Source organism: Pongo abelii, chromosome 8, assembly GCF_028885655.2.
Source record: "Pongo abelii isolate AG06213 chromosome 8, NHGRI_mPonAbe1-v2.0_pri, whole genome shotgun sequence".
Taxonomy (NCBI): domain Eukaryota; kingdom Metazoa; phylum Chordata; class Mammalia; order Primates; family Hominidae; genus Pongo; species Pongo abelii.
In genome coordinates this window covers 123,753,260-123,780,953 of record NC_071993.2, presented here as the reverse complement: position 1 = coordinate 123,780,953, position 27,694 = coordinate 123,753,260, and the positions used below count along the sequence as shown (strand labels likewise).

Here is a 27,694-nt window from a genome sequence, read left to right as displayed (position 1 = left end):
CTCATTTGGCAGTGGTGGTTCCCATCTTTTTGTGCCTTGGCACTTGGCAGAATGTCTGTTTTGAAAGGGTTTTAATTAGGGATTTTGGTTGCAGGTAAGTAAACCTTCTCTGGCTAGAGGAAGCCAAAAAGGTGACTTTACAGTGAGGATCCAGGGATGGTTCCTGAAACTTAAACCTGCTGCTAGGTCTAGGAGGGGAAAGTGTTGGGAACATGGCAGTTTTCTTTCCCTCTGTCTCTTTCTTTCTTTCCTTTTTTTTTTTTTTTTTTTTTTTTTTTTGAATTGGAGTCTCGCTCTGTCACCCAGGCTGGAGTGCAGTAGGGCGGTCTTGGCTCACTGCAGCCTCCGCCTCCCGGGTTCAAGGATTCTCCTGTCTCAGCCTCTGGAGTAGCTGCAATTACAGGCATGCACCACCATGCCCAGCTAATTTTGTTTTTTTAGTAGACTTGGGGTTTCATCATGTTGGCCAGGCTGGTCTCAAACTCCTGACCTCAAATGATCTGCCTACCATGGCCTCCCAAAGTGCTGGGATTACAGGCATGAGCCACCACCCCTGGCCCTGTCTCTTACTTCTGCTTTGCTCTGCATGTCACCCACCCCTCCTCTCTGCAGGACCACTTTAGGTGCTTCCCATCTTTAGGGCAAATGTGGCCCCCCACATTGAAAAGAAAAGTTCTGATACAAAAGAGGTCTGATGTCTGTCTGTTTTTCTTTCTTTTCCAAGTCCAGATTCCCAGAGGAGGCCACAAGGTTCAGGTATGATCAGGACTTGACCCAGAAACAGTCAGCCCTGGCCAGAAGAAGGCTTACCTTGCTGAGAGAGGGGGAGTTAGGGGGCACAATATCTGATGGTCAGAGAGTAATTGTCTCCGACAAATAGTTAACAGTACAGGTATCTGAAGTAAGCTCTGTGCAGTAAAGAATTTCTAGGTGAGGGCTGTACATGAATGGAGAAGAAAGAGACTACCTGTTAGAAATTTTGCTCTTTTGTTCTTTCTTATAGAAAATTACTTTCTCCCATGTAAGTGTTTCATGCTGCATGGGGTAACTGACCACTGGGTCCCTTGCATGAGAATAATGCACTGACCCTTGGTGTGTTCTTCTGGTGTGTGATGGGCTGCAGTCAGTCCACATGGCCGCTGGCCCCATTTGAAGGGACCGTGGTCATCAGGTCTGGCAGTGGTTTCCCTGGGGCTGGCAGTTAGAGAGCAGCAGAAGGGGTGCATCATTCATCTGAGTCACTTGCTTCAATTTCCCCTCCTAGACCTGGCAGCTGGTTTAAGTTCTGGGCACCATCCCTGGATCCTCACTGTAAAGATACCTTTTGGCTTCCTCCGGCCAGAGAAGGTTTACTTACCTGCGAGCAAAATCCCTTTTAAAACAGACATTCTGCCCAGAGCCAAGGCACAGAAAGATGGGCAACCAACATGGTCAGGGGCCATTTCTGCCTAAGCACAAGGACCAACTCCGGGGCCCTCCAGGGGAGGCCAACTGGCCAGCCATGGAGGATGTAGCATTGGCTGAGTCTACAAGGGCCCACGCAGCAGGACCCTGGAACAGACCATGGGAACTGGCTGCTCAGAGAAGCTGGCCCACGCCTGGGAGCACACTGATTCCTCCCTGTCCCAGCTCCTCGGCTTCTCCCCCAGGAAACGTTGGGAGGGTGGGAACCATGTTTGACCTGGTCTGGGAAAGCCAGGAGGGCCTGGTTCCTTCATAGCCAGGTTCCTAGGCTGTACAGAGGCCCTTGAAAGGCCCTTATCCCACAGCCTCAGTCTGTCTGTGTCAGACCAGCTATGGCGAGATGCTCTCGAAGATATTTTTGACCGTCCATTCTTTGGCGTCAGCCTCTGGTAGTCTTGGCCAGCAAAGCTGCTAGAACAGGTTGGGGGTGGGCATGGCTGGGGAAGGAGTCACCCAGGGCAAGGCAGTCCCAGAGAAGAGAGCCCAGCAGATGGAATGGGGCGTGAGGGACCCCAGGCCTCCTTTGTGGGCAGTAAGACAGAGTGGGCTTTAGAATAAGACAATACTTGGTTTAGATCCTGGTGCCACCTCTTACTAGCCGAGTGGCCTCAGCCAAGTCATTTAGCCTCTCTGGGCCTCAGTTAAGTATAAAATAGCACTCAACACCCCGTGCCTGGGAGCTAGTGTTGCATGGGCACTTGGTGGAGTGAAACGGGCTGAGCTCAGTTAGAAAGTCCTGGTTTGGGTCCTGGCTCCCATACCTGGCCTTGACCTCACCAAGGTATTCAACCTCTCTAGATCCCTGTGACCTTATCTCAAAAGTACGGGTCACAGCACTTCACAGGTTGGTTCTGAGAATTAGAGGAGGTCATGTATATAAAGAATTTGTCCTACACACAAAACATGTGCAGTCAATGTTAGGCATCATCATCATCATTATTATTTTGAGATGGAGTCTCTCTTTGTCACCCAGGCTGGAGTGCAGTGGCACCATCTCAGCTTACTGCAACCTCTGCCTCCAGGGTTCAAGCGATTCTTCTGCCTCACCCTCCCAAGTAGCTGGGATTATAGGTGCCTGCTATCATGCCCAGCTAATTTTTGTATTTTTAGTAGGGATGGGGTTTCACCATGTTGGCCTGCTTTGGCCTCCCAAAGTGCTGGGATTACAGGTGTAAGCCACCATGCCTGGCCATCTTTATTATTTAAAACACCCACTGGGCACACACGAGGTACTCAGAAAGGTCGATATTAGGGAGTGGAGCTGGCTGGGAGATTTTGATAAAGTTTAGTCTATTGAGGTCTAAGTTACATAAGGTAAGACTCACACTTTTTGGGTGTACAGTTCCGTGAGTTTTGACAAATGTAGGTACAGTTGGCCCTTGAACAACATGGCCTTGAATTGCACAGGTCCACTTATCCATGGATTTTTTTCAATACATATATTGGAACATTTTCTGGAGATTTGTGACAATTTACTGCATAGCCTAGAAATATTGAAAAAAATCAAGAATTTAGGTATTTCATGAATGCATAAAATAATGTGTTAATTGACTGTTTATGTTATTGTTAAGGCTTCTGATCAACGGTAGGCTATTTGTAGTTAAGTTTTGGGGGAGTCAAAAGTTATATGTGGACTTTTAACTCTGCAGGGGGTGGGTGCCCCTAACCCTCATGTCGTTCAAAGGTCAACTGTAGTCATGTAACCACCATGTCAGTGCAGAGTATTTCCAACTCGGGAGGATTTTGTCATTCAGGATCCTCTGGTTTGCAGAGAGCCCCACCTCCGATGGTGGGGGATCTCAAGGCCTGGACCGTGCCCCATAGGGAGGGACTTTCAGGGTCCACCCAATGACAGCATCCCAGCCTGTACGCTGGGGCTCTTACCAGCCAGGGTTTGGGGGTGGGCTCCTGTGACCTTCCCGGCCTGCTCCTCGTTGGCTCTGCAGAAGGGAGAGATGGAGTCTGCAGGGTGCCCTTTGTCAGTCCTTGGGTTGGGCAATGCTGCCAGACAGAGGCTGAGAACCCACTAGAACTGAAAGCTGAGACGCAACTCACGTTTGTGCGAGGTACCCAGAGAGCCAGGACTAGTGAGGTTTGGCCTAAAATGAGGGTCCCATGTCTCCGCTTGCCATAGGCCGCCTGCAGGGGTGTGTGAGGGCCCTTGCCCCGGGAGGCTCATTGCCTGGCACATAAGAAGCATTAAGATGGGCCCCTGGAGGGGGTGGTTTGAGGATCCTGGAAGGCTCCCCACACCTGCCCCTGGTCACAGAACCTGGAGTTCCACCATCAGGGAGTCTTTTACTCATGCAGACTTGATTTGGTGCCACATTCCTTTGGGTTAAACATTATTTCTTCAGTGTCCTCTTTTGAAAGAAAACTCCTGCTCTGCATATAAAACCCTTAGATAAGCAATGGCACATAGTCTTGAATTGTGTCTACCTCTCTGACCAATAGGGAAGAAGCTATCTAGAGAGCTGTGTTAAGAAGGATTCTGAGGTCACCTCTGGCTCAGTTGGAAAGAATGCGATCATCAATGCTGTGTTTCCCAAATGCCCCACTTTGCACTAGTTCATGATGGCTTCTGATGCTTGAAGCCTACATTCGTCAGTGAGGAAGTTACCCAGGTGACTGTGTAGTAGGTTTGCACGAAGCTAAATTTTTCCATCTGAAAAAGAATTTCTGATACTATGCCCTTGTGGTAGCTTATTGAATTAATAACCTACAATAAATCCTGTCTCCAGGTACAGATGCTCCTTGACTTACGATGGAGTTACACCCTGATAAACCCATTGTAAGTTAAGAATATCATTAAGTAGAAAATGCATTTAATCCACCTAACCTACAGACCATCAATGCCTAGCCTACCTTAAATATGCTCAGAACACTTACAAGGCTGGGCGTAGTGGCTCACACCTGTAATCCCAGCACTTTGGGAGGCCCAGGTGGGTGGATCATGAGGTTAGAAGTTTGAGACTAGCCTGACCAACATGGTGAAATCCTGTCTCTACTAAAAATACAAAAATTGGCCAAGCGTGGTGGCTCATGCCTGTAATCCCAGTACTTTGGGAGGCCAAGGTGGGCAGATCATGAGGTCAGGAGTTTGAGACCAGCCTGGCCAACATGGTGAAACCCTGTCTCTACTAAAAATACAAAAATTAGCTGGGTGCAGTGTCGACAGAGTGACCTCTGTCTCAAAAAAAAAAAAAAAAAAAAATTAGTTGGGCATGGTGGTGCACACCTGTAATCCCAGCTACTCGGGAGGCTAAGGTGGGAGAATCACTTAAACCCAGGAGGCCTAGGTTGCAGTGAGCTGAGATTGCGCCATTGCACTCCAGCCTGGGTGACATAGTAAGACTCTTTCCAAAAAACCAAAAAAAAAAAACAAAAACCTACTTAAATTAGCCTACCCTTGGACAAAATCATCTAACCCAAAGCCTAGTTTATAATAAAGTATCTCATATAGTTTATTGAATACTGTACTGAAAGTAAAAAAACAAAATGGTTGTTTGGCTACTCAAAGTATGGTTTCTACTAAATGTGTATCGCCTTTGCACCATCATGAAGCTAAGTAATCGTAAGTCAAATCATCATCAGTTGGGGACGCCTGTACTCACACCCTTGTGTCATCTCCTCCTACCTGGACTCGGTGTAGCTACATGATTTGTTTTGGCCAATAGGACCTTGGCAAACAGGAAGCCAGCAGAGGCTTGAAAATGCCTGCCAGTGTGTTGGAGCTTGCTCACTTGTCCTTTGCTATTTAGGAAGACTAGGTTGTCCTGCTGGAGAGGCCACCTAGAGGGGAACTGAGGTCCCTGACCAACAGCCTAGGTGAACACAGACATGAATGAGCCTGTCTTGGCCCATCTAGTGCCAGATGAGCCTTGAGATGACTTTAGCTGCATGAGTTGACCCCAGGTGAAAAAAGCCCAAATCGCAGAATTCTGTACAAATTGTTGTTATTTTAACCCACTAAATTTTGGAGTTAAAAATATTTTGGATTACAATAGATAACTGATATAGTCCTATTTTTCTTTCTCTTATGAATTGAATATAGTAGCAGATGATAGGTTTAATAAAAGTGTTAATGTCTGTTCTTGGCAAAATCAAAATGTGATAACACTTTGTTAGATCCACAGTTTTTTGACGGGGGCAGATTTTACTTCTTAGAAAACATAAGCATCTTGGAACCACTGAATTGTGGAGATCTGAGGGAGGTGTTGCTGTGCAGTCTGGGGGGTCTTCATCCGTCATCGGCACGTTAGTTAGTGTGACTTAGATTATCAGAGTGAGAAATAGTTAAGGCTGGAGGGTGGAGGTGTGGGAGCTCTCAGTGTTCTGTGAGCCAACTTCATTTTCCAGATGAAGCAACAGAAACCTAGAAAGTGACAGTGAGCCTGACAGCACACCTGGTGGCAGTAGGGCCATGCCGTTCATCGGAGCAAGCCAAGACTGGCTGTCTGGATGGGATATTGGGGACGGGCAGAGGCTAAGGGTAGGAACGTTGAGGGGCAGCCCCCTCTTGGGCCTGGTGGTTTCACAGGCACCCCCAGAAGGAACTGTGGGAAATCGGGGATGGTCTACCCAAGGGCACCAACCCTTTGGGGAGCACTCACAAGGGGGGGTGGTAGGTAGTGATATCAGAGACCCAGCAAGGACCTTTTACTGCTGGAGCTGGTGGGGTCCTGCCAGGCCTGTCTCGGGGGAGGCTGCTGGGAATTTGCATGTATAACTCTGAATGTGCGTGCATGTGTGGGGAGAGAGGTAGAGTGAGCAGCTGAGATGGAGGAGGGAGACAGAGACAGAGGAAGGAATGGGCTGAGAGATGTTAGAAGCTTCTGGTAGGTCCTCCTTTGGGGTTCTTGCAGTTTATTCAAACTCGAACCCACAAAGTCATGGCTGGTCATGGGCGCAAATTCTGCCCCAACACCGCGCTCCTTGGGCCTTTGATAAATATTCAGTAGTGAGATTGCAGAGTGCCACATGCCAGGGGACAGAGCCTGAGGCTCTTGGGAGGGAAGACCAGCCAGCAGGATGGGATTGGGTAGGGAACCATGGGAATGTCAGAATTCACCTTGTCCTACTTGGCCTGTTTTATTTTGTGTGTGTGTGTGTGTCTAAACCTTGTATGTTGAATGAATATTCAGATAAAAAACTTGACTTCCTCACTGAGTTGCATTCTGAAAACGGAGTCCTATGCCAGTAGAGGCAGGCCTTAACATAGCACGCAAGCATGCTGAATGCAGCTGGGGTCTTTTTAAGATTTCCTCCCAAAAATATTAGTGTGGCAGGGGGTAGGGGAGGGAAGAGCCACTTTCTAATGAAATATTAGCGATGAGGCAGAAATAAACTGCAAAACATAAACACAGAAGCCAAAAATACAGTCACCCTGACAGTGGGATATCCCTCTCACCCTGTAACTTGCTGGGAGTAGTTCTGGGTTTTGTGTCCCAAGATAGTGCCCCTTCTGCCACCCCCACTCCTTCTGCCAGCAAAGCTCCTCAGTCCTCGCATCTCTGCCCAGTCCCGTACTCATAACTGGTGTCTTCCTTGGAGAGAATTTGTGACCCCTTTCTATCTGTGAATATGCATACAATTTCTGGTGCCCCTCCCCTGCTCGCCTCCCCCTTCTCTCAGGGCCCCAAGCCTGTTGGGGGCCACGCAGTCCTCCCTTGCATACTGCCATGCCAGCTTCGGGCTTGTTTTCAAATCTGGCGACTGAACAACACTGGGACGCTGACCTGATGTTAATGATGGAAGCTCAGAGGTGGAGCCGGGTCCATGGAGGTCCAGCATGAGGCCTGGGACCCTAGCAGAGTGCTCCCCACCCTACAGGGTGGCAGGATTTCTGTCTCAACACAGGCTGGCTCACTTCAGGCAGGGGACATTTGGGGAATTAAGTGTTGAAGCCAGAAGCAATTCCCATCAAGTGGAGCTCCTGGGCCCTGGAGGAGGCTAACAGGATGAGGCGGTTTGAGAGCCCCCTTCCAGGTGGGATCCCTGCGCTGTGTTTTCCCTGTAAGGCAAAATGGTATTGTGGGAACAGCTCAAGTCCTGGGTTCAAGTCTCAGCTCTGCTGTTCCTCGCTGTGAGGCTTTGGGCAGGTCTCAAAACCTCCAGAGCTTCTGGTTCCTCCTCTGGGGGGGCCGAGCTGAGAAAAAGAGCCTGCACCACGGTGTTGCTGGGAGATTGCCAGGCAGAGAGTTGGCTTTCAGGGTCTGGGGGCCAGGTGGTCACTGGGAGCTGTTAGAGACTGGGGGTCCTGATTCAGGAGCCTGAGGAGCAGGCAAAGACCTGGGGCAGGACCAGGGCTATGGCTGGGAGCAGCTGGAGTCTTGGGCTCTGGGCTGCAGGGCACCCGCTGAGGCCACAGGAAGGGATAGGAGAAAGCCAGCATCACTCACTTGTCCCCTCTGCCCCACACTGTCCTGGGCAGGTTTTTGGTAAAACCTGAGACAACTTTGGTTCTCATGACAGGAGACTTACGTGTTCACTATAGGAAATATTATCCAAAGCAAGAAAAGAGGAAACAGCCAGGACCCCACACTCAGAGGCAGCCCCGTTAACCCCTTGGTGGGGAGCCTTCCCGACTGGCCAGGCGTATTGAGACAAAGCTCATAGAGGGGCTGTCACAAAATCCAGCACCGTGGGGAAGGGGGTCTTCTCTTATAGATGAGGAGATGGAGACTCAAAAGGTCGTGAATCTTGGTGAAGAACCCATGGCCCTTAAGTGCCCTGACTTAGTCATTACATATTCTACCCATGCAACAATGTTTCACAGGCACCTATAAATAGGTACAAATATAATATATCAGAAACATTTAAAAAACTAAAAATGTTTTTTAAAAGTTTTTAAAAAAGATCCCATGGGGAGAGAGTGGTGGTGGCCTTCTGGTCTCTGAACCCAAAGTGCGTGTTCTCTCTTCATCTCTGCCCTGGAAATACCTGTGACACTCCCTTGTGGCCTTGCCTCCAGCCACAAGAAAGCCACTTTCAAGATCCAGTGGTTTCCTGACATCAAACAGCCAGGAAGCAAGATAGGCTGGGCCCTCCCCAGGTGCAGGGCTCTGTACAAGGCGCAGAAGGGCTGCTTGAAAAGTAGCCCAAGCTCTGTCTTTCTAAAGTTCTGGCCAGTGCTGCCTGATATGCCTCTGTTGGGGCCACGTGGCCGTGGATGGCTCAGCAGAGTGCTGTCTGTGCCAGGGTACAGGTGACCCGCTGGCCTCAGCTACTGGGGTATGGTCAGGGGCCCTCAGGTGGGCATCGGGCAAGATGGTAGACGGGCCTGGAAGCACAGCCCTTCACTTTGGAGGTGGCTCGGTACTGGAAGCAGCCAGGATCTAAGGAACGGGTGGAGAGGCTGACTGCAGGAGCTGCTGGTCCCACCTGAGGCTTAGTGGTCCTCATGGTCCTTAGGCTGGAGATTCAGTTTTAAAACCTCAGCATGTGTGCGCAGTGAGTCTCAGGAATGAATGTCAGGGGAGGCCCCATGCTTCCTGAGCACCTAACCTCACCTAACCTCTGGAGTTTCCTTATGGGTCACCCCTTGTGGTCTCCACAGCAGCCCTGTGAGAGAGGCAGTTGTTAGCCTGGTATGTACTTGTAGAAACTGAGGCCTGAGACAGAGTCCTGTCTGTGACAGAGCTGGTGAGGGCAGAACTGGGTGTTGCCCCAGAACCCAGCTAACTCGGGGTCCTCAACCCCTCGTCCCCTGCCCCTGGAAGAGCAGCTTGGGGCTGTGCCTATTTGGAGGGCAGCATGAGGGTCAAATCCTCCCATGTGAAGGTCAGCGGGCCCCTCTCTCCCTGCAGACAGACAGTGCACAAGCCAGGCCTTGAGGGATGGCAGATGGCTTTCCCAGATGGCAGAGGACACAGCCCAGCGGTGCAGGGGGTTGTGTGAGGACAGGAATGGTGAGGGGCAATGGTTAGGGGGTAATGGAGGCATCTGATTGGTTAAAGAGCTGCATCTGATATGAAGGGGATAGAGAGCTACAGTAGGTGCTTGAGGCTGGGAGTGACGTGATGACGGTGGTGGTTGTGATGTGATCCAGTGGGACAGCCTGGAGGCAGTGACACCAGCTAGGAGAGTATAAGGCTCTCTGGGAAGCCCTTCACACCAGTCTGCTTTTGTCCTTGCTGTTCCTTTGGCCTGGTGTTTACTCCCCACCTTGTTCATTCAGCAAACTTACCCTCCCGGGAGCCAGCCAAGCGTCACCTTCCTGGAATTACCTTCCCCCACCCCTTCAGGGATGTCAGTCTGTCCTAACACCCCTGTGGCACTTACCATGCTGTCTCATGAAGAGTCCATGTACAAAATAGAATTTTACAGGGCTTTTAATTACAGTGTTTTTAATATTCAATTTAATATTTAAATTGAAATCATCCTGCTATGTTTTGGCCTGAGGTCTCATAGTTGGATTCTCATGAATTAAATACCCATGTGATGCATGTCCACAAGATAAGACTGATGACAGCTGGATAGGGATGGGCAGAGGAGGGCTCAGGACAGGCACACCGGGTGTGGGGTGCAGGGGATGTTTCACATCGGCCCTGGTTGGTCCCACTGATGAACTTCCAGGTCATACCACCCGTCTTCCTGTTGCAGGGTCAGCTCCTGGAACTCTTCTTGTTCATTAACCCAGAGTGTCCTCAGTGTGGTGTCTATGCCATTCAGGATCCTCCCAGACTAGGTCTGTGGAGAGAGAGCGAGAGGCAGGGAGACAAGGGTTGGTTGGAGCCATGGGCTCGTGTGGGTGTCCCTAGCACCACCTCCTACTTCTCCAAGTCCAAGGCATTCCTGTGGCCACCTCCCAGTGGTCAGCACCTTGGGCACAGACATCCTGGGCTCTGTGGGGGAGGATTGTGCGCCTGCTGGAAGTCAGGCTAGTCACCCTGCGCCTGACCCGTCTGGAGCATTCCTCTCTGCAGAGGAGATGGCTGCTGATTGATTGAGGTCCGGATGGAGCTGTTAAAGATAACAATGAAGTCAGAGAAGCTGCCCTGCCTAATGAAGCAGGCAGGCCTGCGCCTGGGAGGGACAGGTCTGTGGGGCAGCAGTAATGAAAAGCCAGAGACAGACCACCCTGGGTGCCCAAGACCTCCTCCCTTGCCTGAACTTGGGCAGTTGTCCATCTGTGCATGGTAACAAGGTATAAAGTCTCATTTCCCGGACCCAAGGACTGCGGAGACTGATGTGTCGGGGCTGGAACAAGGGGTCCTGGAAGGCCACGTGTCTTCACTCATTCTTTCATAACATGTATACACCAACGTGGGGGAGCACCCATGATGATGAGTGTGAATATTATGGCAGCTGGGGCCATCTGCATGGCCTCCCAGGGCCCCTAAACACAGCATGTACATTATTTCCTGGAGTGTATATGTTTCTGAGGCCTGCTGTCCCCACCGCAGCTCAGTAAAGGGTTTGGAGAGACTCATATTTGCATTTCAGTGCCGGGGAGGGGAGGGATGGGGATTAGGATGGGTTTGTAGTTTGTTTGCTCTTACCCTGCTATAGTCACGCACACCCGGGTTTTCGTTTTGTTTTGTTTTGTTTTGTTTTTAGTGAGATTGACTTACTTTAAGTTCAAATTCAAAAGCTCATCAAAATTTGATGGTCAGTATTTTACCTTCCCTGGGCCAGGAGCTGGCTTGGTACAATAGAAAAAGGTGGGATAGAGGGGGCGCTTTGCTGGCCTCATCACAGCTGCTTGGCCTCAGGTGGGATGCTCTGGGTGACCTCTGGATCCTGTGCTCTGTGGAGGAGACCTGGGAGATGCCTTTCTGTGACCTGTGGATTCCTTGGGAAAAGACTTTGAGCAAATTCGGTCCCCAGGAGGAATTGTTCATTCGTTGTCTTGTGTGCTTATCTCTCTTTACTGCTCTGAAGTTAGGGATTCAATTTCAACTGCTTTCAAGATTAGTTACCCTTGAAATTTTGCCATGCATACTTAACTTAGCAAAGTCTAAAGTTAATCAATAACTTAACCCAGTTTACTAATTCTTTTTGTACAAATGTAAGTCTGTCATTGAAGATTTTGTACTTACAAAGTAAGAAGTAATTAGGGATTTTAGACTTCAAAGGTCTTAAAAAGTCTCTGGAAGGACTTTGTCTCCTCTCTTCTGACATGGAAGTCTTTGCTGTCTGTGCTGCGGCTGCCTGTTCTGAGCGGAACATTTAGCCTCTGGGGGTGTCCCTGCATCCTGGGAAGCTCCCATCGTGCCTCCCCTCCAGGCTGCAGTGGGTGGTCCTGTCTTGTCCTCTCTCAGAGCTCCTTGGAGCCCGTTTTAGCATTGGCCTTCTCTTTTCCTTTATTTCCTGGAAGGAGCATTTTCTTAGGCAGGTTCCTGCACACCTCCCCGCCCAGGACCTGGCTAGCTGCAGCTGGCATGTGCAGACGGTCACACAGCAGAATGTTTTAATGCTGTGCAGTTTGCCCTCCTGTCAAAGGTGGGTCTGCAGAAGACTAGTTACAGCTGCAGGTTTTGAGGCTTTCACTAGCATTTATTCCGGCATAGCTTGAAACAGCTGATCTGTCAGGGGAAGCATCAGCAAGTCAGCCTGCAGCACCCCAGCAGGATGGCACGTCCGGCCCTGGGGAGGAGTGGGGCCATTCTACTCTAGCTAGCCAGCTTCCCAGCATCTAGGGGAAGAGTGAAACTGCAGCTTTCTGACTAGGGCGCTGCCCTGGCCCTGTGCCTGCGTTCTTACGTTGCCAAAGAGCAGGGTGTCTGGGAGAGGCCAGTGCCAGCTCTTGCCCCAGCCCCAGTTGGAGAGTCTGGAGTCTGCAGCTAGATGAACCACTGGATGGGTCCTGGGAGAAAGTTGTGGCCAACTCTACCAGGCACAGAGGTTGGAGGAGGGAGGGGGCGGTGCCCAGGGTGGGTGGCGGTGGCTGAGTCCATTCCCAGAGATCAGGCTGGGCTCCTGAAGGCAGGGGGACAGGGGCACTTCTCCTTACAAGGCTGATTCTAGCAGCTCTTTGATTTGTTTTTAATTGAGATATAATTCACATACAAAACTCACCACGTAAAATTCAGTGGTTTATAGTATTCACAAGATTATGCCACCGTCACCACTATTAAATTCCCAAACATTTTTATTACCCTGGGAAGAAACTCCTATTCATTAGCACTTACTCCCTAGGTCCACTCCCAGTAAAGCCCTTTACTTTTTCACTGCTCTTTGCTGCAAGTTGCCAGCAGTACAGGCTTGAGTGAGAGTCACAGAGTCCATGAACCTCAGAGCTGGAATGTGGTGGAGACAAGGAGCTCAGGCACTGGTGACAGGGACTTGCTGGCTGTGTGGTTTTGGGAAGATGCTTAACCTCTCTGTGTTTTGGTTTTCTCTGCTGTTAAATATTTCCCACCTCATTGGGTTGTTTAATAAGATAATATGAGATGCTGTCTAAGTAATAATAGCTACACTTGTTAAGACCTTTGCCTGCATTATTCTTATTTAATCCTCATTAATCCTGGGAAGTATGAGTTATTATTATCCCTATCTAATACATAAGGAAAACCAAGCACGAGAGAAGTTCAGTAATTTGTTCAAGATTGCACAACTAGGAATCAGTTTTTAGTTGCAAAGCATGGAAAACCTGATTCTGTCTTGTTTACAGAGAAGGGAAATTATGACCAGAATGGGAAGTCCAGGGGCCCGGCAGGCTGATTTGGCAGCTCATGGACCCCCCTCAAGGACGGAGGGAGGTTCCTTTGGTGGTGGCTGCATCTGTGTGCTGGTGGCAAGGTGGCGGCTGCAGGTGTGACCTCATGCCCCTGTGCGTCCACCTTCTTCTCAGGGTACTCACTTAAAAGGCGGGGTGTTTCCTCCCAGAAGCCCCAGGCCGACTTCCTCTCATGCCCCATCAGTCAGGACTGTGGGTCACAAACCCACTCCCATGTTCCTCATTGGCAGTGGGAGGAGGCTTGCCATGATTGGCTTAGATTACTTGGGATCTACCCCAAGTTATCGTGAGGGATCACACCCCAAATGTAAAAGTTGGGGTTTAGTTAAGAAGCAGGAAATTGATTTTGAGTGGACACAGCAGTATCTTGGCAGCATCTACCAAGACCAGCAGGGACCTGAGCCGAGGTCCAAACCAGCCCTCTGAGATCCATGGCCGCTGCACTTCAGCACAGCTATTCAGCCTCTACAACACCCGGCATGTAGCAAGTGTTCAGTGAATCTCGTGTCGATTCATAAATTCTAGTTCTCACCCCACACCCCTGAGTTTTTCTGACCTTCTGTTCCTCTTCTAGAACTCAGTTAAGTGGTTGCCTGGCCTCTGCTTGAGCGTTACTTGTGGGAAACTTAGTACCTTACCCAGCATTTTCTTCCCTTCTTTGACCATTAAGTGCCATGGCTACTTTTTGGGTGAATTAGAAAAAATCTGCTTTAGATGCAAAAATTAAAAAAAAAGGGGCCCGCTCTAGGCAGTGTAGCCCTTCAAGGCTTGGAAAGATGCCTTTGTGGTAAGAAAATAGCACGCTTACCTCTGGGTAAGTGCAGCCCTGGTTGGGAGATGTCCCTCAAGGTTGGTGCCTTTGTGCAGTGCACAAACCGCACAACTGTTTTGGGATGTCTCTCCCATTAAGGAATGCTGCAGAGGGGTTTTTAATGCGCTCAAGCCTCTGCCCTCCTGGGCACTGGCAGGGAGTGGAAGGTTTGTGCCTGAGTTACCCAGGTTTGGAGGGCATGGTGGCCAAGGGTTCCCCTTCCTGCCTGGAGATGGTGTATCTCTCTCTCATGAGAGGGTTCAGCTGAAGAAGGATGAACCTTCACCTTCCTGACCCTTACCTCCTCTTTCCTCTCCCCTCCCCAGGGACAGGTGGTGAGTGTTTGGGAGGTGAAAGATTCTGCTCAGGGGGAAACCAACTGGCCTGGAATGGCCTCGGCCCTTTCTTTAGCCTCAGTCCAGGCAGCACTAGCTGTGCCGTGGCCTCTGAAGACTGAACTGTCACAAGGCTGTTCATGATGAAATTGGGGAAGTCTAAACCCAGGGCTTCCAGAGGCCCAGGCAGGTGGAATCTTGTCCTTGAAGCTGGAGAGAGTCTTGACATTGACCCAATGAGTTTTAGAATGGAGACTGGGCTTCCCTGTAGAATACAGGAAAGCTCAAGCTGTGGTCATATGGCCTTTCAAGTTCTTCTAGGTTATTCTGAAAGTTCCCTGGGGTGAGCAGACAGCTTGGGTGGGAAACTGGGGCCAGAGGGTCTCCTTTACCCCTGGCAGCACCAGCCCTCACGTTTCCTATCACTAAGTTTTCCTGAAGGTTCCCTTTGCCAAGTTCCTGTCTGGTGGGAATTTTTAGCTTTGATTAACAAGCCCAGAGAAGCAAAACATAAAGGAAATGTATTTGCTGACATTATGCAAAGGTGGGGCCTCTGCTTGTCTCGTTGTGTAAGCACACGGTCGTTTTTTCAGCAGCAGTTGGAACAATTTTATAATGATGATGGTAACGATAATAATAAACAAAATAACATCCATAATGTATTGGGTGCTTGCCATGAGCCAGATTTTACAGATATAGATGCTCACCCAGTGGCATGCCTCTAGGACGTGGTCGTGGTGGGATTTGAGCTCAGGCTTTCCTGACTTTGAACTAGCACCTCTAACATCTGTCTTACCAATATGTGCCTCTCCTACCTGGATCTTCGGATTTGAGAGAGAATTATGGTTTTCGAAATAGAGCTTTGCAGACCAAAGAATACGCCACACAGTCTCATGAGCCTACAGACAGAGACAGCCAGGAGCTGCCCTGTGATGGTGACTCCTGACTTCCTCCAGCTATTTGCTCATCTGTGAAATGGGGATTTACATTCACATCTGTCTCGTAGTTAGAGATGATGCCTTGGTGGCACTGGGCACGTGCAGGTGTGCAGGCTTGGAGTCAGAGAGCTGTCAGTCCACCTGGGTGGCATCCTGACTAAGGATGCGGGCTTCTTTCTTACCCTTCTAGGCTTCATTTTGTCACCTACAGAATGGGAATAATGATAGTAATTCACAGCAACCTTCCTTTCAGGGCAGGATCCCATGAGATACACCTGTAAGGCTCTTAGCTTGCATGAAATACACATTCAGTGAGTGCCGACTATGATAGGTTTCCCAACAGAGTGCTGGGTTTGTATATTTCTAGTAGTTTTGAATTAATAATTTGAGTTTGAATAAACTTGCAAAAGAGCCTAAAAGTAAACAAAAAAATGCATGAATATCTGACCCCATGAAGGAATTTGGAAAATGGTGGGTGGGGGGTGGTGTTTATTTCAGAGTTTCACTGGCTCCTGTGTTCATTGATAAAGAGTGACGGGGGCCCTGAGAATACCAATTCTCACTTCATGGAGGGAGAAGGGGGCACAGAGGGAGGTGAGGCAGTGTCCCCAGGCTCACGAACATCCACACCTCCACTCTTTTCATCCTCCTCAGGAGCTGTTTTGTTTTTCTTCTGTTCCTCTAAGAGCAGCAGCCGAAGAGCCAACTCTGGCTTTGCTCCTATTCCAAAGCCGTCCTGGTTCTAGGAGACATGCCCCTTGGCCTACAGCCCACATATGACTGCCTGGCCTGCCCCCTCCACTCGTCCCAATGCTAAGGCCAACCTGGGGTCTGAGCAGAAAACCCAGTGTGCTTGTCCCCAACAGGAGCACGTGCGTGCACACACACACACCCCACCCCACCCCCCAACACACACCCGCCTTTCGGGAGGACTCAGAGCTTGTGCTTATAGTACAAAGGGTCACAGGGTGGCATCTGACATCAGCATTTCGGCTCACCATTCCTGTCTGGGGTGAGAACCACGGGAAGATGCCAAGGCTGTTACATCTTGCCCCTCCCATATGGCATTGGGATCTCAGCAAGTCTGAAGGACAAAGCAAAATTGGCATGTCAGGGTCCTTTAAGTGATCCTGCCTCTCTGCAGGGGCATGCCCTACTGTTTCTCAGACATGGAGGGGCCCAGCAGGAGATGGAGGACACCCCCCAACCCCCGCCTCCTCTGAGGGCCTGGGTTCACTGAGCGGCTACAAAGTCTAGGAGCTGTCGGCTGATGACCAGAGGGCCCTGTACCTGAGACCTGGCTGGAGCCCATCCCAGAGTGGGAGCTGCTCAGCTGGTGGCTGGACATCTGTTTTGTCATCTGCGAGGGGGCCAGTGGGTGCCTGCTGAAATTCTGATTCCTCCAAGGGCTATTTAGTCTACTGGGCTGATCAGCCTCAGCCCCAGAGAAGCCTGCTGTTTGGGAGCCCTTCACCCACTGTGAGACCCAGGTCCAAAACCTTCCCAAGCTTTCAGAGTCCACATTTGTAGGTTTCAGTGAACTCATATCCTTATTGGTTTGTTCATTCATCTGCCAAATATGTGTGGAGCATCTACCACGTATGGGCCAGGTGCTCTGATGGACAGCAGAAGAAAAACATTGACCTGCCCTCCTGGAGCTTCCATGTAACTGGCACATTCAAATCACAATTATTTTATTATGGAAAGTTTTAAATATACAAAAGCAGAGCAAATATTATACTGAAGCCTCATGAATCTGTCACCAGTTTTAGTCATTATCAACTTGTGGCCAACCTTGTTTAATCCCCGCCCCTTCCCTCTCCTGTTATTCTGGTACAAATCCCAGAAATGCAGTTGTTTCGTCTGTACATTTGAGAATGTATCCCTAGAGGACAAGGGCTCTTTTAAAAATTATATAACTATACTATTAATAATAATCCCTTAGCATTACCAATGTCTGGTCAGCGTTTACGTTTCTAATTGGCTCATAGATGTAACATTTTTGGATTGTTTGAGTTAGGATCCACTAAAGGTCCATCCACTGCATTTACTGGAGTTGATGTGTGTTTTAAGTCTCTTCTAAGCTGTCGCAGTTGGTCTCTGGGGCAGTCAGGATAGCCTGGGAACTCATTATCAATGCAAATTGTCAGCCAGCCTCATACCTACTGGATGAGAAACTCTGGGGGTGAGACCATTAATCTGTGTTTTAACAAGCCTCGGGGGTTCTGATGCACAGCAGAGCTGAGACCTTCTAGTCCATAGGTTTGCCCTCCTTTCCTGTAGATTTTCCTTGTGATTATCTTTAGGAGAAACCTCTCTCTTGTCGAGTTTCCGCCATCTGGGTTTTCCAGTTGATCACCAGGAACTGATGCACAAGTTCCTCTCTCATCTGCACCGGGGGAGCTGAGAAGGCTCTTCTCTCTTAAAAGAGGGGGCTGACTTTTAGAGGTGGAGGTCCCTGAAGGGTGATGCAGAATTTGCCTGCTGTAGAAGCAGGATGCACGCTAGGCAGGGGAACAGCATGTGCAGTGCCCAGAGGCTGAATCAAGCACAGATGTTCCAAGGCCTGTGGATAGGTTTGGTATGGCCAGGGATGTGGGGCAGTAGAGAGAGAAGAGACTGCAGAGGAAGGTGGGGTGGACTTAGAAGAGCCTGGGGTCAGTAGTGTGCTGGACTTTATTGCATGGGAGATGGGCATCAGGGGAAGACCCTGACAGGCTGAGTTAGGTGAGCAGACCTTGATTTTGACCAGATGGCTTTGTCTGCATCTGCAGTCCTGGCTTTGACTGCAGGGTGAGTGTGGCTGGGGGAGTTGGCAGGCCCAGGACAGGGAGACTGAAAGTTCAGGAGGATCTGGACCAAGGCTGTAGTGGTGACTTAGCAGAGGAGCCAGCGAATACAAGAGATGCTAATTAGAAGGAATGACAGGGCTTGGGGTAGAATGAGAAAGGAGGAAGTCTAGGGACTCTTCCATCTGGGAGCAGTGGTGGTTTTACTGGCAAAAGGGGTATCTGAGGAGAGAGGCAGACCTGGGTGGTTTGAGAGCTGATCCCACATTGTTGGAGGTCACTCAGCATAGCATGTATGTTACTAATATCCAACTCAAGGGAGTTGATGCCTCAGTTGGGAAAGAACTCACTGGCGCTCTTAGTCTGTGGATAGTCACTGAGTCCACTTTTGGGTACACATAAAAAATCCATCCACTCATCTATCCATCCATCCGTCTGTCCACTCACCCACCCATCCATCCGTCCATCCATCCACTCACCCACTCACCCACCTATCCATCCATCCATCCACCATCCACCCATCCATCCACCCACCATCCACCCATCCATCCATCCATCCATCCAACATTGAGTGCCTGTGACATGTCAGGAGCTAAGGAATTAGAGATGAAGTAAGACTTGGCCCTACCCCAACAAGCAGAGTCCATGGGAGAGAAGCCAGGAGGACAGAAACATCTTAGTACCATGTGTAGGGCGGTCTGGTAGAGCCTCTTCAAATGCTGGATGCTGAAGGGAAGGGCTGCAAGGTTGAGGAGTATAATTCATGAAAATGAGTAATAAAACTGTTGGTCAAGCAAGTGTGTCTTCACCTCTCCCAGCAGTTGCCTGGACATGTAGAGGCACAGTTGGTGGCCCACGAACCAGTACATGAACCTGCAGTTAGGAGAGAGACTGTGAACCACCCCTGTTGATAGTCTGGGACTGCAGAGACTCGGGGCTTTTCCTGTCTTGGGAAACTCAGCTGCCCCAGCTCGCTCTCCGTGGGGCATCTCATCTCTTGGACTATTCAGGGAGGTAGGAGAGTAACAAGAAGATGCTACCCCGTGTCAGGATGGGCCTGGTGCTGCCCCCAACTTGGCCTGGGCTTGATGCTACGGTCTCTGCCATGGTGAATGCTCATTTCCATAATTATTATTTGGCATTTGCAGAGTGGTTATTTTACACTCAGTGTTCTTTGTAGTGAGAGGGTCTCCTGGTTCATGCCAATAAAATTTCCATTTACTCTGGACGTCCACTGTGGTGATTCAAAACAGCCCATAAATTATTTACTGAAATGGAAGTTCAGCTTACGGTAATAATGCATTAGTTCAGCTAGCCATGAAGCCTGTTATAGGGTAATAAAAGACTTTTTATTTTCCTTCTGAAAAGATATTTGCCAGTAACCTACATATGACCTTGAGCTGATCAGTTTTCAAAGATGACACTGCAGGCAGGCATATAAGGAGAGAAAGAAAGCTCTTTTTTTTTAAATAGCCTGATTTTAGGCAATCGTCAGCAAAGGCCTGTCATCTGACAGCCAGCAGGGAAAAAGAAATGAAAATATATATATATGCTGCATTTTTTAAAATCATAAGTACCAGACCTTAAAACTCCTTTTCAAATTGGGCATTTATTTGATGGATACATAAATCTGAAAGCTAACAAGAAGGACTGTTGAGAGAAACTAGAATGTTACTATTGTTGAGACCACCTGTCACATTTCCTCGGAGCCTGGAACCTTGTAGAATAAAGTCAGCCCTATGGTTCTGTCTTCATCTTTAAACATGTATTTATGGAGCAGAATTGATTTTATGTATCTCAGAGAGTCTATGATTCTGCTCATGGCCATTTGCTGACTAATGTCTTTGGCAAAGGAGAACAGCAAGCAAGTTCATGAATTATGGCTCTCTTTGAGGTTCTCTTATCAAGACTATTTTTTATTTTAAGAACATCTGCTTTGATTAAAGCCATTAGAGCTGGGATCACATAAAATTGTGTCTGAATTTTATATGTGTTGCATTTTACAGCAGGAGCCCAGATGAAGCCTGCATTTTAATCCTTATACCATTAAGACCAGTGATGACGATTAACCTAACAAACTAAACTAGTTCCTCCTCAATTGCCTGGTTTGAGGTTGGAAGAAATCCTGGGGCAGGAGACTTGTTGGCCAGGATTTGATACTTTTATTTATTTGTCCTCTACGTTGCTGCAAAAATATTTTCATTTCTTTATATACCCCTCTTTCTGGCAAAAATTGTTTAATGTGTTGGGGTGGGGTGTTCCAGGATTGTGAGTTAATCTATAACCACCCTCATCACCTTATTTTTATGTTCACTAAAGTTAAAAAAGATTGTCTGCTCACTAGCTCTACAAGACTGAAGTGATGTTAAATTATCTAACACGTAACTAATAGCAAAGGAGACATGATGATTAATTTTTGTTTGTTCTCCAGAAAGCTCTTCTGTTTGTTTCCCAGAAAGGTCTGTTCCCCAGAAAGGTCTCTTCCCCTTCCGCTTAACCATAGTTTTGTGGCTAGTAGTTTGCATTCTTGAAAGAGTCAGTGCTGGCCGGGCGCAGTGGCTCATGCCTGTAATCCCAGCACTTTGGGAGGCCGAGCCAGCGGATCATGAGGTCAGGAGATTGAGACCATCCTGGCTAACACAGTGAAACCCTGTCTCTACTAAAAAAAAAAAAAAAAAAAAAAAAAAAATTAGCTGGGCGTGTTGGCAGGCGCCTGTAGTCCCAGCTACTTGGGAGGCTGAGGCAGGAGAATGTCGTGAACCCGGGAGGCGGAGCTTGCAGTGAGCTGAGGTTGCACCACTGCACTCCAGCCTGGGCGACAGAGCGAGACTCCGTCTCAAAAAAAAGAGAAAGAGTCAAGGGTCAGTGTTTCTCTGATTCCTTGATGTGAAAACATCGAATCTCTCTGTATTATGGGATTTCAGGGTAACTTAGTGCTTGAAGTGGAAGATGCTTTGAGTAGGCCTTTATTTAATCTACTTGGAACGGTGCAGTAGGTATTTCTTAAAACTCCTAGGTCCTTTAGCTCTGTCCTTGATCACATTTCCTGATAGAGCATTTTCTTTAACCTGTCTTTTAGCAGTCTTCCTTCTTTACCTCCACAGAAGGGTCTGGATTTTCTTTTCTTCAGCTTCCTTTCTTTCTCCCAAGCCTCGACTATAGGAAATTCTATTTGTGTCGAGGTGTTGACTTAGCCTTTCTCTTCTGTTCCTAGTGTGTCCAAGTCAACCTGTGGGGACTGAACTGGACTATCCCCTGGGTGAGAGTAGTCCCGAGGGAGATGTTGTTGTATTAGCTTTATAGAAGCAGCGGAGGCAGGGCCACACTTAATGGCATTTGGGATTCCTTACTGTAGATAATGGCCTCTGTATAATTGATAGCCAGGACACACAGCCTACACTTGGTATGTATAGGGCATTCCATACATCAATTCTCTCCTGTTGTCCATTAGCTTATATCTGTCAGATATTCATAGATTAATAGATAATATTCTGTTGACCCTTTGTATTTTATTTCTGATCATTTACCTACTGAATGAAAGATCTCAAGCCTTGTTGGGACACATCAGAATTAAACTCCCCATTCTCCTCAGGGGGTGAGATAGGCTTTTCCATTTTTTTTTCCCCTGAGAATTTTTGAGCATCATTTTGACATCCTAAGTAGTGAAGTAGAGAAACAGTAGCATGTCTCTACTGGCTGTGTATATTTCTGTGCTGTACTGATGGACATTCGCTGGTGAGTTATCTTTGATTTGGAATATACAGATATACAGATGTGGGTATGCACCATGCGCAAGCATCTCTGAAAATGTTACCCCTCCATACCTTCTGTGCAGATCAGTTTTCAATCATTGCACAGCGTAGCTGAATTTTAACTTCTGATGGAAAAAGGCCATGAAGTTCAGCTCCCTCTAGGCCTGGCTGAGTGATCAGCAAGTCAAATGGTTTGTGTAATATTGGCCCAGTTGCCGTGGGGTTGAGGGGAGGTACAGGTGAACCAAAAAATCCTTGCTTTTTGCCCTCAAGGTATCCTAGAGTCCCCTGGGGACCCAAGACATGTGTTCCATGTGTGGCCCAACCTTGGCTATTTTGCAAATCAGTGAGAAGACCCAGGGCTCTGAGAAGGGCTGAGTGATGGGATAATTAGGACCAAGCAGCAGCGGGGTGGATAGTTTGTCTGCAGATAATAGCTTGTTTGCTAATTGCCAACACCAGATTTTCTAGGCAATTAGACATTTGGTTTCTTTCAGGACCGTCTGTGCAAATGTGGACACATGGCCGCAGGCCTTCCAGGTAGCAGGTGGAGAGGGTGGCTCCTGGTGCTGATGGCATTTCTCCACAGGCTGCCCAAGGGCTGTGGGCAGGGAGGACCTCTCACCAACAGGTGGAAGGACCATCTGGCTGGAACCCCTAGTGGGGAGGCAGAGTTCCCCCTGCATTCATGGAAGGGGTTCCCTTGTTCTGGGAGATTAGCAAAGATGGTGGAGATCAGCAGGCTGGTCTAGGAACTGAGCTGACTTCTCCATTCTCTTTTCAAGAGCAATTAGCGCCCACAGCTAATAGCAATTCTGTTAGTCGTGGGTGCTAATAGAAATCAGAAATAGCTTCCCCTCCCAGATGAGCAAGTTGATTTAAACTTTTCAATAAAGTTTTTTTAAAAAGGATGTATAACATAAAATTTGCCATTTAAACCATTTTAAGTGTACGATTTAGTGGCATGAATTATATTCACAATGTTGTGCAACTATCACCACTATCTATTTCCAAAACTTTTCACTACCCCAAAGAGAAATTCTGTACTCATAAAGCAAGAACTCTCCATCTCTCCCTTCATCCCACCCCTGGTCACCTCTCATCTACTTTCTGTCTCTATGAATTTGCCTATTCTGGAGATTTCCTGTAAGTGGAATGATACAATATTTGTCCTTTTGTGTCCATGTATTTTACTTAGCATATTTTATAGGTTCACCCATGTTATAGCATGTATAAGAATGTTCTTCCTTTTTACAATGAAATACTATTCTATTGTATTGATGTACCACATTTGGTTTATCCCTTCATCTTTTTTTTTTTTTTTTTTTGAGATGGAGTCTTGCTCTGTCACCAGGCTGGAGTGTAGTGGCACAATCTCGGCTCACTGCAACCTCCGCCTCCTGGGTTCAAGTGATTCTCCTGTCTCAGCCTCCTGAGTAGCTGGGACTACAGGCACGTGCCACCACGCCTGGCTAATTTTTGTATTTTTAAGTAGAGATGGAGTTTCACCATGTTGGCCAGGCTGGTCTTGAGCTTCTGATCTCAAGTGATCTGCCCGCCTTGGCCTCCCAAAGTGCTGGGATTATAGGCGTGAGCCACCGTGCCCAACCTATCCCTTCATCTGTTGTTGGACACTTGAAATGTTTCCACCTTTCTGTTATTGTGAATAATGCTGCATGAACATTTGCGTATAATTATCTCCTTGAGTCCCTGTTTTCAGTTTTTTGGGTAGATACCTAGGAGTGGAATTGCTAGTCATATGGTAATTCTGTACTTGACTTTTTGAGGAACTGCCAAACTCTTTTCCACAGCAGTTGTCCCGTTTTACATTCCCACTAGCAATGCTCAAGGATTCCAATTTCTTCACATCCTTGACACACTTGTTATTTTCCTTTCTTAAAAAACTATAGCCATCCTAGTCAGTCTGAAGCCGTATCTTACTGGTTTTGATTTGCATTTCTCTACAGACTAATGATGTTGAACATCTTTTCATGTACTTGTTGATATATCTTTTGTGTATTTTCTTTGGAGAAATGTCTATTCGAGTCCTTTACCCAGCAAGTTGGATTTTTGCCTCTGTAATTACTGGACTGTGCCTCTCTCTCCCCAAGATAGGAATTGAGCCTCATCAGGCGGAGAGAGACTGTGAGCTTGCAGAGAGTGGGAGGTGGCTGTGGAGATTTGAGGCTTCACATTCCCTCTTGTATGATTCATTTCATTCCTACAGCCTGTTTGGTACCCACTGTAATGATGCTGCCTGAGTTCTCATCAAGTAGAAAAAGAAATCAGCAAGAGCCTGGGATTAACTCAAAGTGATTTAGCAGAAGAGGCAGATGGAACCATTCCACCTGCTCCCCTAGAAGCAGACAGGCTTTTCTCCGACACCTCAAACCTTCTCGTTTCCTTGACCACAAGTATTGCCTTGGAAAATTACCCACTTCTTCCTAGCAGGTTTCAGTATGTATGTACTAAATGGAGCAGGATGTGCGGAGCACCGAGGGTGGTGCTGGGTCGTTGCAGGTGCCCAGCGCCCGGCCTTCATCTCTGCGGTGGGAGCACGCAGTCCTCACTCAGCTTCTCTGTGCCCTGCCAGCCCTAGGCAGCAGGCAGAGAGAGCACTGTAGCGCGTTCCAATGCCGGCCAGGGAGAGTGTTTTTTCTCCTGGGGGGCCCATTCCTGGCAGAGCCACTGGGCTCTGGGAAGACTTCAGAAAAATGCTAGGCCTGAATGATGGTGAGTGCAGGGGAACAGACAAAATGGTGTTCCTGCTGCTTAGCTGCTGGCCCTTCGCCTGGTTGACCTCGTGACTGTTGGGTCCCATCTGCAGGGGCTAGACATGCTGATCTGTCTGCCTTTTTGCTGTGGTTTTTATGATTGAAAAAGGTCCCAAACCTTCAGTGTCACTGAAGAGAGATGAATTCACATGCCCTGGCAGGGGGAGGGAGGAGCTGGTGCGTCTGCTAGGCAAGGATGCTCTTTCTGAAGCTTCGTCACATCCTACATTCCTAGGATAGGGGTTGCTCTTCCTTGGGGGAGGTACCCCTCACCCCTTTGGGAACCTGAGGGCTGTAGATACTCTTCCAAGAAAATGTACACAAAAATTTGACATAATTTCAGGTCGCTACAGGTCCTGCTAGTCCATCATGGAGCCTAGCCTCTGGCTCCACAGACAACACAGCCAGGAGCTGGGGCTTTCGGGGACTGACCGGCATCTCCAACTAAGCTGGGTTGAGTGGCACAGAGTGAGAGGCCTGGGAGGAAAGGAGCATCTCATTTGGTCAAATTCTAAATACCAAATGCAAGGAGGTGCTGGAACAGATGCTCCTGCCTTCCTGGCTGGGACTGGGCCTTGCCCATTTCGTGAGCTGGTTTTGCAGAGGCTGCAGTGCCTGGAGGAGTTAAGGCCGTGCAGCCCTCATTTCTTCCCCCTGGGTCAGCCCATGCCACTTCTAAGGAGGCGACTTTGTTTTTCCTTTCAGAAACAGCTCCCACATCTGCATATTCATCTCCAGCCCGGAGTCTTGGGGACACAGGAATAACGCCTCTGTCCCCCTCCCATATTGTGGTAAGAAGTGTGTGTGTGTGTGCGCGCGCGTGTGCGTGTGCATGAGCACACGTGCGTACTGACTTCCTTTGCATTCTGGGTCTGATCTCACAGTTCAGGCTGCTGGACAGCCCCTCACATTCACTGGTTAGAGATTAAGTTGACCTGGTCCTGGCCACAGGAGCCCTGCCAAGCCCCTTCCCCCACTCCGGGCCTGGGAAGGCTTACTGTGCTGTGGCTAGTGCTTCTGGAGCAGGGGCCTGGGTGGGTCACAGAAGGTGAGATGGGAGCAGCCCTTTAAAGATTCAGGGTCAGAGCCTGTGAGGCATCCTCTTGAGAGGAAGCCGCTGACTCTGGCTATGAATCGGTGAAATACATGGACTCTGTTGACTGCGGTTGTCTGCGGTGTCCAAAAGCCCCTGGCAGTATAATCGCTTCTGGAACAGCTTGCCTGGTAGAGAAGCCCTGAGCAGGGCTTCATATGCATTGAGTGGGGCTGGAGACGGGGCTGTTGCTCCCGCCCTGCCCTGTATGAGGAAAGATAGATGTTAGGGGGCAGCCGTTTAGAGGGGTGTGCACATAGATGCACAGGCAGCCAACCCGAGTGAGTGCCCGGAAGACAGGGCAGCTTTGCATGAGCTGTGCAGATGCACAAAGAAGACCCGAGGAGAACTGCGGAGTCACCGCTAGGTAGGGGTGCCAGCCTGTCCTGGTTTCCTGGAACTGTCCGGCCTTTACACTGCAAGTCCTGCACCCGGGGGACTCCTTTAGTCATGGGCAAACTGGGAGGGTTGGTTCCCTAGGGCCAGGTTCTGTGGTTTTCAAGCTTTGCACCCTGAAGTTGTCCTGTAAGAGCTTCAGGGGCTGTGGGGGAGGGGAGCGGTGTGAGGAGAGGCCAGGCGGGTGGCATTCTCACCCCTCCCCTCCAACATTTGTTGGTTTTATAATTTGGAGTTCTGTGGGAGTTTAAAAAAAGTATAAACTGCTTAAAAAAAAGAGAGAGGCCGGGCGTGGTGGCTCACACCTATGATCCCAGCACTTTAGGAGGCCAAGGTGGGTGGATCACGAGGTCAGGAGATCGAGACCATCCTGGCTAACACGGTGAAACCCCGTCTCTACTAAAAAATACAAGAAATTAGCCGGGTGTGGTGGCGGGCACCTATAGTCCCAGCTACTCGGGAGGCTGAGGCAGGAGAAGGGCGTGAACCCGGGAGGCAGAGCTTGCAGTGAGCCGAGATTGCGCCACTGCACTCCAGGCTGGGCGACAGAGCGAGACTCCGTCTCAAGAAACAAAAACGAAAACAAACAAACAAAAAAAACAAAAACAAAAAAACCAGAGAGAGAAAGGCCTGGAAACCTGAAATGGCCTGACCGAGTGATCAAGATGAGGCAAGGCCCTGGGCCCTGACAGTCACAGTGGGTCGTGTGGCCTGGCCTGGTGGGATTGGGCATGGTCCTGGGATGCCCAGCCCTGCTCACATGCACGAAATGCCAGCACAGATGGAGCAGTCACCTGGGTGTACAGAGGGCGCAGCTGGCGAAATGTTCCTGGCAGTGGCCAGAGGTCTGCACAGGGTCTTGCGGAAGGCAGCAGGGCTTGGAAGAAGATTGTATCTGCTCAGGAACTACTGGGCGACCAGCCCTGATGATAGAATTTCTGTAACTAGCTGTGTGCAGGCACGGTCGATAGAAAGGAGTGGGCAAGCTGCAGGCTTTGTCCAGTCAGCCTGGCCCTCCACTCAGGGATGCCCCCATTTCTCCCTGAGCCACTCAGGCGGGGGCCCAGGCGGGCTGCCTTCTCCCCAGGGCTCTCCAGGTGGTAGACTTGAGCTGGAATATAGAATGTCCTTCTGTCTGCAGGGGGTTCACAGCTAGGCAAGGTGAGACCCCCCAGGGGTATCTTCCTGAAAGCCAGGCCCACCCCTCCACACCCCCATGCCTCACTGTATATCTGCAGAACGACACTGACTCCAACGTCTCAGAACAGCAGTCATTTCTCGTGGTGGTGGCCGTCGACTTTGGGACCACATCCAGTGGCTATGCCTACAGCTTCACCAAGGAGCCGGAATGCATCCATGTGATGAGGTGAGTGCTGTGGGTGGGAGGGCCACGTGGCTGATGCCAACCACTGCACCTGTGGAGACTCCGGGCAATGAGCCAGTGACTGGCACTTAGGAAGAGGACCCTCGATTCTGTTTCAGCTCGGCTCAAGCTCACCATGCCACTTGGGACAAGCCATTTCTGATCTCTGGGCTCTGGACTCCTGGTTTGAAAAGACGTTGGTTTGATTCTGATTTAGTTGGTCTGGGGAGGGGCCTGGGCAGTATGTTTGAAGCCTGGCCCGGGTGAATCCAGTTTGTGGCCTGGGTGAGAGGCGC

At 49.2% G+C, this 27,694-nt stretch overlaps 1 protein-coding gene across 6 annotated transcripts in view; it reads left to right on the top strand.

Annotated features, from left to right (window-relative positions):
- The window catches only part of HSPA12A (heat shock protein family A (Hsp70) member 12A), a 180,516-nt gene that overhangs the window by 117,182 nt on the left and 35,640 nt on the right, over nucleotides 1–27,694 (top strand). For all 6 annotated transcript variants that reach the window (XM_024254313.3, XM_024254318.3, XM_024254316.3 and 3 more), the window contains 2 exons: nucleotides 25,252–25,337; nucleotides 27,274–27,401. In XM_024254313.3, coding sequence (XP_024110081.2) covers nucleotides 25,252–25,337; nucleotides 27,274–27,401 — 214 coding nt within the window. The remainder of the gene's footprint in view (nucleotides 1–25,251; nucleotides 25,338–27,273; nucleotides 27,402–27,694) is intronic.